The 17628-nt window shown below is 43.5% G+C and overlaps 1 protein-coding gene across 2 annotated transcripts in view; it reads right to left on the reverse strand.

The window, feature by feature from the left end:
* Positions 1–308: 308 nt before the first annotated feature.
* LOC133399876 (transducin-like enhancer protein 1) overlaps positions 309–17628 on the reverse strand; it is a 32426-nt gene continuing 15106 nt past the window's right edge. For both annotated transcript variants that reach the window (XM_061671851.1, XM_061671850.1), the window contains 16 exons: positions 17419–17481; positions 17216–17320; positions 13642–13858; positions 13484–13500; positions 9889–10002; positions 9674–9727; positions 9312–9461; positions 9088–9226; positions 8343–8545; positions 7586–7662; positions 7211–7460; positions 6278–6525; positions 4468–4615; positions 4189–4339; positions 2312–2388; positions 309–1814 (listed from right to left, as the gene is read on the reverse strand). In XM_061671851.1, coding sequence (XP_061527835.1) covers positions 1707–1814; positions 2312–2388; positions 4189–4339; positions 4468–4615; positions 6278–6525; positions 7211–7460; positions 7586–7662; positions 8343–8545; positions 9088–9226; positions 9312–9461; positions 9674–9727; positions 9889–10002; positions 13484–13500; positions 13642–13858; positions 17216–17320; positions 17419–17481 — 2121 coding nt within the window. In that variant the 3' untranslated portion in view covers positions 309–1706. The remainder of the gene's footprint in view (positions 1815–2311; positions 2389–4188; positions 4340–4467; positions 4616–6277; positions 6526–7210; positions 7461–7585; positions 7663–8342; positions 8546–9087; positions 9227–9311; positions 9462–9673; positions 9728–9888; positions 10003–13483; positions 13501–13641; positions 13859–17215; positions 17321–17418; positions 17482–17628) is intronic.

A 17628-nucleotide genomic window follows, 5' to 3' on the forward strand; every position in this document is an offset into this window, starting at 1 on the left:
GCTCCTTATTGCAACCAAACGTCAATGATTATGTTTGCTGTTGTTTTAAGGTCAAATTATTCCATGTGGTGACTTTAAACCAAAAATATTTATTGGGTGCTTTCTATACAAAAGCAGAAAAAAAGGGTTAATTCTGTGTTCTGGTGCCAACAAAGTCCACAAATACCACCTCAATTACAAAAACAACACCATTTATTATCTAAACTTTTCAGATTAGCTGTTAAGACCATTTAGTTTTTCTTCAACATTTCTTTTTCATGTAAAAGATGTACAAAAAACACTTTCTAAACAACATCCCATAAGAAACCAAAAAAAAAACAACAACAAAAAACACAACACATATATACATTTTTACAAACATTCAACGGACAAAAATAGAATTGGAAAAAAAAGCAACAGCAAAAAAACAAGCAGAGTTGAATTATTGTGATTTAGATGTCGCACAAATATGAGCAACGCTGATGCTTGTCACTCCTTTTGTGGGGATGCAGTTGGATTCTTGTTCATCCAGACTAGTGATGGTCAAAATAATCGATCGACCATTGATTGTTAAGACTTGTTAATTAATGGTGACTTGCTCAGAACATCAAGACTTTTTCATCCTGTAATTTCCTTTCTATGAATTAATTGATTGGGAGATTTTGGGTGCCCAACCCTCATTCATAGAAATCATTTTAAAAAGGGTGTAAGTGAGGTCCTGTATATTATATATATATATATATATATATATATATATATATATATATATATATTTGTTTTAACTCTTCAAATCAGTATCAAATCTGTGGTGGGAAACCTTTTGAAACAGCCCCAAATCCTATCCATTCATCCATTTTCTGTAGCACTTGCCTCCATTAGCCCAATCCTATATTTGCTGACTTTGGGTAAGCAATGGGGGTACACCCTGGACTGGTCGCCATTCACACCTGTGGACAATTTAGGAGTCTTCAATTAACTTAACCTGTATGTTTTAGGAATATGGGAGAAACTCCACCAGGAGAGCCTGACCCAGAGTCGAAAAGAGAACCTCTCGACTGAGCCGGACGTGCTAACTCGTCCTGCTCTATATATACACATTTGTCCCATTAGAATTTTTCATATTTAGAGGACTTTGGAGGACTTTATAGAAAGTGGGAAAAGGTTCCCCACGCTGCTCTTAGATGGTAAAAGGCTGTGTGTGCCTCAGGACAATTGATGGCAGGAATGGATCCGCTGATGTGATACTGCGTGTGTGTGTGTGTGTCTGTGTGTGTGTGTGTGTGTGTGTATGTAGGTGGAATCGCTGTAAGGACAGCAGAGGCCGCAATGAGACGGCGTGGGCGTCTCCATGTGGGGAGCTAAGGTTCAGAGGGCAAAGAGGCAACAGGCTCTGAGGACAACACTCCCCGCCTCCGAGATTCTCCTTGGCTCGCGTCCACCATTTTGTCTCCTCTGTAGTCTGTTGGCGAATTCCAACGATGCTTGTTGGCTTTTAGTATTTACTCTGTTTTAATAAAAATGCATGCTCCGGTCGCCCGTTAGGTGATCCAGAGAAAAAAGGGCAGTGTTGCAACCTTCGAGTAACATCTGTCTTGGTCTGTGAAACTCTGTCTGTCTGTCTCTTTTTCCCAGTTGCCACAAAGAAAGGGAGCGTGATGATTTCAAGCTCTAAAAATGGCCGTTGTATTCATTTTGTCAAAGGTACAGACGAGCCTTTCATTGCAGCGTTAGTAGATGACCTCATAGACAGTGGCCTTCTTGTCCCCGGAACCAGTGACGATGTACTTGTCGTCCACAGAAATGTCACAGCTAAGCACCGAGGATGATTCTTTAGACTGCAGGGGGATGGAAAAAGACACATATAGTGTTTGAAAAACTAAAAAAGTGAGCAGAAAAACATGTAAAAGAATGTACAGCGAACCCTCGTTTATTACAGGGAATACGATCCAGACCCACCCCCAATAGAGAGACCATAAAAATTTTTGGGTGTAACTTTAGCCCTCCCACACTCTTTAAACACATTGTAAATATATTTGAATGGAAAAAATACAAGCACAAAACGTATAGAAAAATCTATGTATTGTAGTATCTATGCCTTTCAGAGGTGGAGCCTGGTGGGTTGGCGTGTGACGTGACGAACTTGAGGGAAGATTGGGCTGTTTGGCTAAAGCTATGGCGAGTCCGCGTGCGAGTGTCTGTGTGTGAGCTGTGTGCTCATTGTTTTCATCCACGATGAAGCAGGCACATGGTAGTAGGTGAAGCATGATATAGCAAAGGAGTTTTGAGTGATCCATTCATTAGTTGAGTCACATCAAGTAATAACAGCGCATACCTGGAAAATGCTGGCGCCATAGGGCGTTCTCCATGCGTTCAGCAAGTTGTCCTTCCCAGTGCTCACGAACCATTTACCTGCATAAAAATAATGAACAGCCCCTCAATGCAAGGTGTATTCAATCCATCAAACGATCACACAAATTGTTTATGTATGTTATATTATCTTCATAAAAGTAGGTTAATCTAGTTCACTATAATAAATTAGTAACAATTTTTAAGTCTAATACACTTGAACCCTCCTTTTATGGTTTGGTCAAATTGGACCCTTCACCCATTAAATAAAAATATATATATATAAATGTTAAAAGTATTTTTTTGCAATTTGTTTAAGTCAGTCACAATGAAATGAATGAATCAATGAAAATAGCATTGGGCTTGCTAAAAATCATTGTCTTTTGCTGACATGTCTGTACAGATTCTCAGTCATCCAGATCATGTAATCCGCAAAGGTTGACTCGGGGCAACTGAACTTTTTGTTGTTGTTGAATTTGTTGAGTTTTTTCGTGTTTCCCAAAAACATAAAAAAATGACTTAGGCAATTAGGCAAATGATTTTTCAGTTCATCACTGAATAGGTTGCAGAGGCAAATTATTTTTCTAACTTTCCAGGGGACTCTACCGAACAAGTTTTTGAATGTTGTGTTGGGAACGACAAAAATAATTTTTTCACCAGGATACACATGCCTGCAAAAATAGGTGTGTTTCCGAGCATGTTGAGGCCCCCCAAAAAGGTGATTACTTTGACAGCAGAATAATAAACACCGCGCTTCCCTAAATATAACCACCTTTTTCACGCAGATACGAAGCGGATAGCAAAGTGATTCTCAACCACTGTGCAATTATCCAATTTCACTTTAAAATTATTATCTATTACAAATAATAGGTCTTCATTCAGCTATCTATGCCTGCGACGTAAAGTGACAGGCAGAACAATTAAATGCTCTTCCAGTGGATGTCAGAAAGTACAATTAACCTATGTATCCACCTGTTGCCATTTATACAACAGAATAATCGTTTTGTTTTCAATTTAACAGGCTCAGATTTCACACTAAGATTTTTTCCCCCAGTAAATTAAGATGAGATCATCAGTATTTTTGTTTGGTGGTGTGCTGGGACATTTTTCTAATGTAAACTATTTGCCTTGGCTCAGTAAAGTTTCGGAAACAAAGAGCCATTGGTCGCCAACCACCGACCCATCGACGGCTACAAGGTCACACAGAGAGACTGAACTAAAAATATTTTATTCATCAGAGTGTGAAAGAAGTTTTATTTTAATAATCAGGTGTATAGACGTCAAACTGTTTGTAATACGACATATAAAAAAGTTAGTCCTACAAGCTAGAAAAACATTTGTAGAAAACAAACATCTTTGGAAAGCTGGAAAGGGGAAAAGGCAAAATGAGAGATAAGATGGAGAGCCTCCAACTTCCAAGAAAAAGTAAGCCGCATTTAAAAGATTATATCAGCAGTCCTACTTAAAATATGAGTTTATCGCAACCGGTTACTGTCATGCACTAACCCTGCTTTGCCTAATAAGTGGAAAACAAAGCACTGAATTCCTTGCTCACATTTCCAACATCCTATCTTTGTTAAGATGGATTTTCTCTAATGACGGCGACCAAACAAATTCACGGACTAACACTTCGGGTGTCATTGTCTCCAATTACCTCAAGATAGGACCGCCTCGTTAAAGAGAATCAAGCACAAGGCTCCCATCAATTAATACTACGTAACGGTAAGTTTAAAGATCATTCATTGGTTTTTCATTGAGTGTATGGCAGGCAAAATATTGCTTAACGTGAAACCGGTCCGTAGCGTAACAAAGTTTGGGAGACACAGAGCTGGAGCAGAATATAGCAAACTGCTGCTGACTTACCGCAATAGGCAAACTGCAGAGAGAGCACACAGCTTTCATGGAGATGCAGCTGATATTTGTCCGGCTTGGTCACGTGAAGGACCTCCACATTACTGCTCTCCATGCCCACGGCCAGCCACTCTCCTGTCGGACAGTAGCCGAGAGAGAATATCTGGACAGAGAAGGGAGAATCGGCGTCACTGGCGAGTATGTGACCGACTGTGTTGGCGGGCGGGGGAGGGGCTGGTTCTGCGGTGAATGTTTTGGAGCGCACGCGGCGTTCCCGAGCCCAGAACGCACCTGCGACGTGAAGTCATGCTGCTGCAGTTGACGTCCCTCTCGCAAATCCCACGACCGGACGGTGTTATCCAGGCCTCCGGTCCACAGCTTGGTGCCATCATTGGAAATGTCAATACAGCTGGCTCCGTCTGTGTGGCCCTGGAACTGCCTGCGGGGTGGGTACAAACATACGCGCACACACCACTTACTTTCGGACACCAAAGCATACTACACTGGTGGATGCAAAAGTTCTGGGGCATTCACCTGTGCCTTTGATATACTTTGAAAGTATTGACATACTTGGTCTCCCATTCCGTGTTCTGTTTATACAGAACAGACACCAAGGAAAACGGTTCCATGATTTTTATCCAATTTTCTTGTCTTTGCAATTACTGGTACACTTGCTTGTAATGCAACACGATGAGAGAAGTGGGAAAAAATGCAATAAAATGCCAGATTTAACAAGCTGTGTAAAAGCCACTACTACTAAGTTTCATGTCATGTTATATGGTTATCACAACAGATCGTCTTATGTCCAACTTTGGACAATGTGGTTTTGTTATTTGTTTTAACAAATTATTATCCAATCGAAAGTATTGAAAACACTTGTAAAGATACATGTGTTGACAAGGATATTGGCCATTTATGGGGGAAAATGAAGCATATTTGGCAACTTAAACTTTGTTCAAAAGGGCAGCCACATGACCCACTAACTACGATGAAAATAAATTATAGAAAAGGTGTAATACGAAGTTAGTGTATCATTATCATTAATATAATCCTCCATGAATACAACAATTTAGAATCTTTATGAACAGTGAACCCTCGTCTATTGTGGGGGATACACTCCAGACTCACCAAAAATAGTTTAGAAAATCTGCAATATAGAAACCAAATATTTTTTTTATATATATATAGTTTTATCCGTCTTGTTTAAATCTATTAATATACACGTATTTAAAGATATTCCTTAGCGGCGGTTCTCATTCTCAAGAGGCAAAGTTTGCTTTTTGTCATTGCAAGTTGAAGTTTACTGGAAAACATACATCAAATTAAGGGCAATACACAACTATATTGTCTATCAAGACCAAAATGTTCACCAAACCATTAAATGATGTCTAAGGAAAGTCCGCTAGCCTAATGCTAACATATCATTTGAAATGCCATAGACAGGCTGATGAGAATTAGATGAATGCAATCACAACCCTTCAACCAACTGCCACTTGAACACACACGGTGCAACATCACATTAAGACACAGCATACAACATCACCGTATCACATGTATTAATTCTCTCTGCTCTGTAGAATTGACGATTACTTGATCTTAGTAGGGGACCTTTTCTGGTTCTTCCTCTTGCGCTTAACTATGCCATACCTACATCCAGTAGAGCTCAGTGCTACCGGGCATGTTGTGGCTCTGTGTGGTACTACACTGAAGGTACGCACAGAGGATAGGTTAAAATTCTGCGATATAGTGGTGGCGCACGCAATGAACTGCGATACAGCAGGGGAACGCTGTATTTCAAAAGCTCATTTCACACCGCCTTCCCGGCAAATAACAGTGGAGACTGGGTTTATTTGCCTCTGTCTTTCAGAGAAAATTTGCCCAAGCCCTGTTGCAGCTTTTCACATTTAGAGAATTAGATACAAGGTGATGTCACCACAAACGACAACTGCTTTTGACACAAAGGGGTGTGGGCGGTGAGTCTTGAGTGGGAAACATTCCACTCTGGTCACAGCTTCCTGCTATCTGCCCTTTGTTCATGTTATGATTAATGGGTCCATTCCATTTAGGTGGAAGAGCGGCAAACGTGTGTGAGAGTTCTTACCTAACCAGCGTCTGGTTGTGCAAGTCCCACACGGCGATGTTGCCGTCGCTGCAGCACGAAAAGCACACCTTGGAGTCCGGGCTGATGGCCAGAGCGTAGCACGCCGGCGCCGACGACGTCAGCTCAGCCTTGATCCTGGGGGTGGGCGTGGCCAGGTCCCAGATGGACAGTGTGCTGGCCTCGCCGCCCACGATCAGAGTGCGGCCGTCAGGGAGGAGGCGGCAGGAGCGGATATAGTTGTCCCGGTTCTGTGGGGTAGATGAATAAATAGCATTAATTCATGTAATTTAAACCAACTGATAATTTACTTTGTATTGAGCAGCAGCCTGAAAGTGTGGCTGGAGCTCAACTTATCATAACTGACATCATGTCTGTTGGAAAGTAAACAAGTTGAAAGTGAGTCAGAGAGATTATCCTGAGCGTAGTGTATGTTAAATGTGATTTTTCCTCCCTATTCTGCTTAGAAAACCGTCAGGACCGATTATTGTTAATGTTGAACCCGTTTAACATTTACAATCGCAAATCCTTCAAGGTTCAACCATGCCATAGAATCCCTGATTGTGAGGTGAAACAGAACGATAGTAAAATAACAAAGCTCGCACTGTTGTCAGACACAAACAGAGGAGCAAATGGTTGTGTTGCATGTTTGTATAACGTGTCTCACAAATCATTCGCCAAAATAAAAGCAACAAGGAGAAGAGCAATCACTATGTTAGATACCAGATAAGCCAACAGTCAGCCTTGCTGCTTGCAGTTCTATGACTATTTTTTCATCCATAGTAAGCGGCATTTCAAAAGTAGGTTAAAATGTTGAAAATTGGTGTGCGTGTTTCCATGCGTGTGTGTGCATGTGTCCCGCTTTATTAATAGTGCACTCCATTTTGTCTGAATCGCCTCAAGACGCGGTAAACCAAAAATCCATTCCTTACTCACCAAACAGTCGAGTTGCGACACGGGACTCTTGTTGCCGGGGTGACTGATGTCCCACACCTTGACGCAGCCCTTCCCGCCCGTGTAGACATGCCGCGTGGGATTACTGATGGTGACGGCGCAGACCACCTCGCCGTGGTTGAGCGTGTTGATCTGGCGTGCGTGGCGAGGAATACCTGGGCCAACCAGGGCGTCGGGGGGGAACGGCACCGGCTGCATTTGTCCGTCGGCCGCAACGTGGAAGGAATAGGCACTAGGAAAGAAAACGCAGGGACAAAGAAGGAGCACGTTAATGATTTCTTAATAGCAGGGATGCGTTCAATGACCTCATATGTTCTCGCACTAATCAAACAAACAAGTTGCTGCAAAGTCACTTACGGCTTGCCACCAGGGATTCCTGTCAGACTGGGAGGCATTCCAGGAACCCGCATGTGAGGGTGCGGATCAAAGCCGACCTTGATGAGAGACCGCACAGACACTTTATGAGCACAGTGCAAACGCACACACAATCACACAGGCACTGACAGCACTTCGGCACATAACAGTGCATTAAGTCTCGTGAGCACAAAGTACACAAGAACACACAATCTGAAAATGGAATGACAAGAGGTAAGAGCCTGTAAACACAGAGACTAAAAGCTGTCAGTACCTTCCCAACACACGTAGACACACACAAACACACTCAACCTGACACACAAACAGCTGCTGAGTACACACAAGCAGAGTTATGGCAAACTGTTGCTCAGACACAGGCACCACTTGACTTAACCTATTTAAACAGTGTAATGAACACTATATAAATACAGCAATGAGTGATGAGCTTGTTGGAAAATAAACTCACCCCTCATCTGACTGAACAAATACAGGAAGTCCTCGGTTAACAACGTACCAGAATTTTTTATAAGAGTCAAAACGCACTGTTGTCCATCGCTAACATAGTAGTAAAGCCATAATTTGTTTTACTCCGTTGTTATTTACTGAAATTATTACTTTACTACTGTGCTAGTGTAAGGTCGGGATAAACTAAGGCACGTTCTGACGTGCGTAAAAATTTTAGCTACAGCATCGCTGTAGGAACGTGTAAACTCAGGACTTTCAGTAAACATCTGAAAATCACAACGGTCCTACTACTCACCATTGGCGAGCGGCCATATGCGGCCACTGCAGCGGCGGCGGCAGCGGCGCTCATCTGAGGCGAAATGTTGTGCAATCCGGCAGCGTAGGCAGCAGCGCTGGCCGCCCCGGCCAGGTCGCCGTTCATCCCCGCGGCGTGTGGCAACATGCTAAACGCCCCCGGGTATGGGCCGGGCACCGCCAGAGGTGTCCTGAGGCCTGCAGCTGAGAGGAGACGAAGAGCACTGCTAGATTGATATGAGATCTGTGAAATTAAAGCTGTGGCTATTTAAGGCCAGATGCCCTTGTAAATTAATGTGGCAACAATGAAGCTTTGGCTTCAGACATGTTCAGTCTAGATTGGATCAGCAGGGAGGTAGAGCTTAATAAATATTCATCACATAGATGCTGGTTGAATTCAGACTGAAGCAATTAGTGAGCATTTTCCTCGCTAATATTAATGAGCCTCCACTGTAATGGGTCCATTATGGTCACATGATCTACTAGTGTGTCAGCCTAGTGAGGCAAAACATTCTCCGCTAAAGACGTGGAAAACATTTTTTTCTGTACTTTGTTTTCAAATGTCTTCTTGCGCTTCGTATTTAAATGCTTTTCATCTTGTAAGACACACTGAGTTACCCTGTGTATGAAATAAATAAATTTGCCTTGGCTTTTAATGATATCTTCATTGAGAAAAATCTTATTTAAGAATATTTAAGGATTCTCAGACACTCTGAGTGATAGTTTTGTTTTAAGGAGAGGCGTACGAGGTGGATGTGGGATCTCCATGGAGGGGGGTTTTGAGAGGCTTGGCCGGACACCAGGTGTGGAGCTCGGCCCCGGGGTGGAATCCCCTCTTGGCGTGGGCGTGCTTGACTTGAGCCCAGGGGTGCCTGCTTTGTCTCGCTGCCACACAGACAAAACATAAATGTTATGTTAACCTAGGCTGGTTGTGATAACTGACAAAAAAAATTCAAAACAAGATCCGAACCATTGCCATCTCTTTGGATTTGAGGGAGGAGGAGCTAGCCGACGATGCGGTCGAAGCGGGACTGCAGGGGTCCTTCTTGAGGAGACGTGCTTTATCCAAGCCATTTTCTCTTGGGGAGGGCAGGGGCGTGCCACGAGGGGAGGGTTGCTCCTGCCCGAGAGATAACCATCCATATAATTAATTACCAGAGAGCAGAATTCCTGTAATAAACCTGTTAGCATTCGAGGAAGAATCCCGTGTGGGCTGTAATGAATGTCAATCAAGCAAGGTCCATGCTTCTGCAGGATTGTAATGAAGTTTTGCATTAATCTACTTTTTTAAAAAAGGACTTTGATGAAAAGGAGTAGTACAAACATGCTGACCTCATTTGAGACATCCACCACTAAATTATCATCGCTCTTCTCCCCGTCGCTATCCTGCAAGGATAAAATATCCATTAGTGCTTTCTCAAATACCCTAAAGGGAAATTGATGAATATTTAAGTGGAAATAAGGCATTATTTTTCCATGATGGTGTCTTTGTAAGTGAACAGAACAGAGGAGTCATTGTGTTCCGCTGAACGGGAAGCTTGTCTTACATAGTGGCTCGAGTCCTTGTCCTCCACTTTGCGCTTCTTGTTGTCATTTGAAAAGTCTGGTCCGTTCCGTCGCTTGTCCGAGTTGCGGAGGCCTTCGGGCAGCAGCGAGTTACTCTGCACAGCGGGAGACAGAATGGAGGTTAAGAAAGTCTCCCCGTACTATTTTGGGTTCGTGACTACACTGTACATTGAAGATATGTTCCAGATCCACCCGCTAGAGGTGAAAATGTGCGATATAAAGAGACCATATTTTTTTGATAGTTTTAACCCTTACAACATGCTTTAAAACGCTTATATTTATTAAAATACACTTATTAAACAACATTGTAAAGGTATTGGAACACACACGAAAATGCAAGCATAAAAATGTATGTACTGTACATATTGTGATGTTGGTGTGTTAGAGCTGTGTCTTTAAGAGGCGGGGCCTGGTGGGGTGGCATGTGACTGCACCCATATTTCTCAGGGCGCTTGGATCTCTGGGTGACCAGATACTGGCGGGGGGGGGGGGGGACTCGATTTACGGAGGCCCCAACACACAAGGTTATGGCGTGCAATTAATGTATTGTTTCATACTTATGGGCCTATACATGTATTTTTATACAAATATTTACTGTAATTATGACTTTACTATCTGCACTGTCAGTGTAGGTTAGTCATAGATTATTGCACATTCCAACAAATGTACAAAGTCAGGTTTTTTTTTTTAAATCCAATCTGCACACATTGAGATCGGTATTAAGATCAGCTTTTCCCCAACGCACATCATTATGCTGAGAGCACGATGTAATGAATATGATGCAGTCTTGAAGTTAAAGGTGAAGGATGGCAGTTTTTGTTTTCTCTCGTACCAGTGTTTGTACTGCATGTGTAATAAGAGACCTTTTTTGTGGGTGCAGCTTGTATGACCAAATTTTACGGTAAATGCTTTCACTAATGGAAAAGCGTCTACAAAGGGCAGTTGTGTTGAGCCGAATTGGAACCACAGAGTGAAAATAACTTGTGAGTCCCCTCACCCCCAAAACCACATGACAAATGACTAAATACGTCTGACATATTTGTGGTGTTTCGGGCCAGAACTCGCCATTTAATGGTCACTGTGGGAGGCTGTGCATTATAGGGCTCCTGTAAACCTGTCCAGTTTTGCACCACCTTTTTTTTTTTTTAATTTATTTTTTTTATAAATAATTTCTGACGAAAATCTGGTGGGAACACGTCGCACCAGACCGCACTTTCCTTTTAATGACAGCCACTCTGCGCCCGTGTGTGGAGCAGGTTAAAAAAACAGAGCGGTCTTATTAGCAAATAGGTTAAGAGCTCACAGGAGCGCGAATTAAGTGGCCACACACATACACACGCACACACCTCTGAAGTTGATGATTATATTAAGTGGCTCTTAAAATGTAACTACGCTGCCTCTCCTGTCTATGTGTTGAGATGTGTGTGCACAATGTGTAATTGACTGTGAAAGTCTATGTGTGTATTGCTTGCATAACGCTTGTGTGTCTCCAAAGCACACATATACACAAAGCACACACTAAGCATCCCCCCCCCCCACACACACACGCACACACACACACACACACACACACACAGCCTCCTGACCAAAGGCTCCCATTGTTAATGGATTAAAGCTAGATGTCGAGTCCATTATAGTCTCAACTTGTCAATGAAATGTGCATCCAGCATACACAAACACACATGCGCGTGCACACATCAAGCAGTACGGTGGGAGCGCTGACAGTGTTGGGGCAAGGTGTGGGGGATAAATGTAAAAAGGAAGAGGAGAGGAGGGGGGGTGAGAAAAAATGGGGGGAGTGGATGAGGAGATTAGAGGATAGAGAAGATGGAGGAAGGGTGTGAGTATATAGAGGAGAAGACAAGAGACAAGGGGGGGGGGGAATCTGCCTTCTACTACAGCCCCCTGTAGCCCCCCCAATTCCACCCGTCCCGCCTACACCTTTATAAAAGGGTTTTAGTGGGCTGAACTCAGAAGCGCTGACCCGCAAAACATAAGCAACCCCTCCTCCCTTTTCCCTATTTGCCTTTAGCATGATCACACACACACACACACACACACACACTCAAGTGTCATATGACTGCTGCACCTTCACCCCTCCCCTTACCCAAGCCCTCCTCTCTGACTGGTGGCGATATTAAACACAATGAGAGTCTTTAAGCGCGGGATCAGGGGCAGTGGGTGGGGAAGGGGTTATGAGGTGGGGGGTAATCTGCTCACTGAGGTGTTAAATAGGCACAACAATGCAGGCTAGGCTGGGCTGGAGGAGTGTGTGCGTGCGTGTGTGTGTGTGTGTGTACGAGAGAGAGAGCGTGCTAAAAGGCTCATTTGGCAGAGAAAGGAGTTCAGAGCGGTTATAGGGCAGAACTAAGCAGGCAACCAAAGCTCCCCGTCCTTTCCCCAAGAGAACACATAAACACTCACACGTGTACACGCACACGCACGCACACACACACACACACACACTTTGTCTGTCAAGCTTAGCCACAGACACCATCTAGGTGTGAACGCACGGTTAAAACAATTACGAGGCATTGGCATGCTTAATGTCACGGTGAGGCAAGCTTCATTGATCCCACGAGTAGAAAAAAATGGGGAGGAGAAAGTCAAAACCTTGCAAAGCAACAGGTGCACTCCAGCTAGAGTGCTAGAAAGTTCCTGTTTGTACTTGGAAAGGGACCATATTGAAATCTTTGTAAATAGTTGTATGTCTGGAGTCCTTACCCACCCATCAAATGTAAAATTAAACAACCAAATAAATATTTTGTGAGCTGCCTTTTTCTGAAAACATGTGTGAACAAGATCTTCAGAACTTTGTCAAATTTACATAATAACAAGCCCCCAAACTGAATTTCTCCGCCCATGGCACGCTATTTACAAGTGGCGGCTGGACTCCACCGAAGTACTATCACGTTAAAGCCATAAGGTAAGCAAAGCAGCAGTGTTAGCACAGATTAGATAACAACGCTTCTGATAACCGGCACATACTCGAATGTTCGGCGAAATTGTCAACAAGGAGGCGGGGGTCATTTGTGCTTAACAGAGTTAGTGTTCCCTGTATGTGCCACATGCGTGGATCCGCTACACTAATTGAAAAGTGTACTTCGGCAGCTTGGGGATGAAGTGCTGCTTCCAGAAGTGAAAATACAATAATGTTATGGGTACTCACTTCATGGGGGTGGATTGCAAGCACATTTCATTTGCCGTCTGGACACGGGGGATTGAACATTTCCTGCTCTAGAGGGAGTCTCAGAGTCTCCACATTTTCCCAATAACAACCCAAAAAGTCGCTAGATTTGTTGCTACTCACTTTTTAAAAAATTAAAATAAAACATAATAAATACATAAAAAAAAGGTTTCATCGTCATAAAAAACGAAAGCTGTAGTAGAGAGTGTGACAATTGGATGTTAAGGTGAGTGTAATTTTTTATCCTTTGTGTATTTTGACAGACGAAACATGAAACCTTGTAAATTATTTATGTAATAACATTGGTTGTGGATGTTTTTTCTTTTTCATTTTATTTATTGATTGATTTATTTTATTTTTTTTAAAGAACTGTGAGTAAAGGTACTTACGGTGCCAGGTTCCCGATCTGTTATGGCAGAAAATGTGATGTCATGGAGTAAAAAGAAAGAGAAAACAAACAAGATAATGATAAAAACAATGGGGAAAAAAATCACATTTCCAAATAATCCAGAGTGGTCTGCATGTTAAATTGAGAAATAATCAAAACCTCTCAAGTGCTCAGGTCCTCCGGTGTGCGAGTCAGGCCCGGACAAGTGGGACTTCTTATCAGCGCCGTCTTTCCCTGCCAGATGGGGGGGCATGGCACCGAGTGCTCCAGAGAGCGCCAGCAGGCTGGCAGAACCGCCAAGCTGTGAGGGATGCAGGCCAGCGGGGTGAGGTGTAAGGGGCACAGGGGCGCTGCCGTGGTTGTGTGATAGATGCTGCTGTTGGCAGAGACAGACAGAGACAGAGTGACCAATGGTAATTCAAGAGGAAATAGTCTGTATGATTGAGTACTAAAAACAGCTAAGTTTGTTTCAGCGCGGTAGCTGGAATGCCAGGCTGTCGATAGCTGTCGATGGCACTTTGTTTGGAAGTCGAAGCATTGCATTTATACTCTACCAGAATTCAGCAAAATTCATATACCAACAGGAAATTATGCCACATGATTTTGTCAATTTGGTTAGGTAAAATTACAATTTGTCAGTCGTCAGCTCAAAACATTACATCATAAGGTTTAATAAAACGAGTCTTTGCTTGTCCGAAAAACAAATGCCTCTTTTACACAGGGATACTAACATTTAAAAAAATGACACACAACCAAGCAGAAACTGACATTCACCTTTTACGTAGAACCTATTAAAGCAGGTTCTTGCCTCAACTGTGGGAAATTTCACACAGTGACAGTCAGATAATCATCTGGTGTGATATATTAAATACTTGTCGCGTTTAACACTAAAGGACAAGAGAAGCGAGCGTTTGGGTGTTATACTTCACACAGGCTCTGATATGATTTCCAAAGGTGGGAAATTGCCAAGCTGACTGAATCACCCCATTCCGTGCAAGTGCCTTTTACACAGAAAAAGACTTGCAAACTCCACACAGGAAGTGGCACACCACGAACCTCAGAACTCTACGGCAGAAGCGTTAACCAACACAGTGCTGGTGTACTTGTTAAATATGTGATGTAATAAAAGGAGAAAAACAAACAGAGTGCACTGTTTTTTCTGCGTCTGGACTCACAGCATCTCAACAAGCTGCTGCAGTTGACAAGGAGGTGAACACATCCTCTACCCCTGCCCCCATCCTACCCCATCAACCCCCTTCCTCCTCCTCCCTCTGGGGTCAAACACTAAACAATACTGACAGCTGGGATCAGAGTCTCTGAGATGGAGGAAGTGGTGGGGGCAAGGAAGGAATGATAGAGGAGGGAAAAGGTGGTGGTGGTGAAGGGGGGTGGGCGCAGCTGCTGCTTACACTGTCAGGTCTTGTGAGGGAGAGATGGTGGGCAGGGGGGAGTGAAGGAGAAGAGTTTGGCTGGCAGCGCCGCTCTCTCTTTCACACCAAATCAGACGCTCGTCTGAGCGTGAAATTCCTTTGTGTTCCAAAACATCATTATTGCCTCCTCAGACAGTAGCCGAGAGAATCCAAGCTCACTGATTTGCCGCGGGGAAGGGGGTGGGGGGAGCAGGAGCAGGAGGAGCAAGGACATAAAGGGTTTGGGATGGGGGGGGGTGATTCAGGGACGACACAGGAGGTGGCTCGGCAGGGGTGGAAGGAGAGCTGAAGGTCAAACCGACTTTTATCTCACCTAATTGACTAAACGACTACCTCTGCTGTACCTCTCCTCCATTCTGTGTCCAAAACAACGAAATGGTTTTTAGCCTCTACTCCCATCCACATATACACGCACGCACGCAGTAGACTGCCAAACAAACCCACACAAGCGCACACACACGTCACACTTGATCAGCCAAACGTCCACACACACAGCGAGTCTTGATAAACAAGGCAGGCACACATCTGACACTCCCTCCTCCTCGTGCCCCCCTCTCCGCCTGTTGTTTTCACACACACACACACACACACACACACACACACACACACACACACACGCACACGCACGCAGATGCAAAAACACAGTGACGCAAGAAAACAAATAGGACCCCTGATGGGAGCAAATGGAGGGGAAGTATTGGCGGAGCGCAGTTTGTCATGGGATGTTGGCGTGAGCATATGCACGTATGTGTGTCTGTGTGTGTGTGTGTGTGTGTGTGTGTATGTGGGGGAAGGGGTATGGTGGAGGCAGGGCCAACACGCTTCATTACACACATTTAACTCACAAATGGGGTGAATGACAGGCTGGCGTGGGACATGAGAGAAGAAGGGGAAGAGGGGAGCGCAAGGGGGCAACACCATGACCCACCCAACCAGCCCCCCTTTTACAAACACTAAAATCCTGCAATTAAGACTCAGAGCAACTGCCTAATCTAACTCTACACCCCCCCCCCCCCCCACTTCACCCATCATCTCTGTTCTAACAACACCTATAAGTCCACACCAACTAACAAGCCAACACTTGCATCCATTTCTCAGAAGACAACCTTTGCTCAGCTAAAGCCCAGGCGACCTGTCCCTTTCCCGGAATTCCCTGTAAGTCAACCCCAAACCCCTTCCTTTAGTAGGTCCACAATCAAGTTGAGCATCCTCAAACACTCGACCTCCCTATTATACTGCCTGTATACTGCCTGTTCACAACCCCCCTATCTCAGTGGCCTGGAGACCAGTTGGTGACATTCAATTCAGACGTTCATTCAAAAGTTAAACGTAACCTAATGTCACAAAACCGCCATCAATTGTCTCTAAAACGTATGTGGACATCTCTACTTATGTTCACTTCAACCTCTGAAAATATCAGAAGGATCGTCACCAATATTTCGGATATTTATGGCCGTTAAAGCACTCTCATAAAAGAGGACTGTCTCAGACACCCCTGTGCCGCACTCAGCCGCCAGAAAACAGACAAAACTTCGGGACACGTCATCCCTGCATTTAAGAACAGAATACTTAGACCACTAATAAGTTACTAGTGATGTAAATATTCTTTGCTTTTGCTGTCGAATTCTCAAATGGGCGGCCTGCAGCAAGCTACAGCTGCACCCACAAGCAACAAACACCACACCTGCCGTACATTACTCGTTTTTTCTTCCACTATATTCTTATAATTGTGGGAAGCCAAAATTGAAATCATGATTAAAATTCGATTAACTGCCCAGGCCATACATTAAAAGAGTAAACAGTTTAATCTTAATTGAAGACATATCTTACTTGCATCCTTCCATTAACAAGAATAGAAAAGAGAAATAAGAAATTTAAAAACTGAATAAATGACTAAAAAGAGACATAAGAATAAGAACAAAAACCTTGTAAACCTGAGTTGGGGCATAAAAGGTGTGAATTCATATTCCATATTGATAATGTCCAGAAGATTGTTGATTAATAATGTCTTTAAGATTGTTGGTCAATAAAGTCTTGAAGATTAAATATATTGGGTATTTTAGAATAATAATTTTTAAGTATTGCTTCCTAAAGCACTCTTCTAATCAATACAGCGGGAACAGGAAATCAGAACATTGAGAGACTTTTTAAAATAATGATGAATTAATTACGGATCTATAGTCAAATGCCCATCACAAGTCCTGATGACACTTTTAATACAGTATGTACAGGATTTATTTAACTGGGGGTACTATAGACATGAAGACAGAAGTACATAGGTAAGATAGAGGATAGATACACACCGTAGGTGGAAGACCAGGCAGTCCCCGTACCCCAATGACGGCATTGAGCTCGGCCATAGTCACCTGCTTGGCCCGCTCCACTGCTTGGACCACCTGCTGCTGATGCTGCACAACAGATGCACACACAAACACAATGTTCACTTCCAAGGACCGTTGTAGCAGATTTGTAGGCATAGGTAGAGAGACAGGGGAGGTGTGCTCACCTCCTGCGAGAGGAAGGGGATGACTTGCGCGCAGATGGTGTTGAGTCTCTTGGCAATCTCGGTCTGTGGGAAAGCAAAAGGCGCAACGAGAATCTAGTTACATAATCAGGAGATGTTGCTAACAATAATGAAGCAAGACAACATGAGGGAAGACAGCAATCATCCACATCAAACACTGGTAGTTTTTAGCCTATTCTCCACATACAAACT

This window comes from Phycodurus eques, chromosome 3 (genome assembly GCF_024500275.1).
Source record: "Phycodurus eques isolate BA_2022a chromosome 3, UOR_Pequ_1.1, whole genome shotgun sequence".
Lineage (NCBI taxonomy): Eukaryota > Metazoa > Chordata > Actinopteri > Syngnathiformes > Syngnathidae > Phycodurus > Phycodurus eques.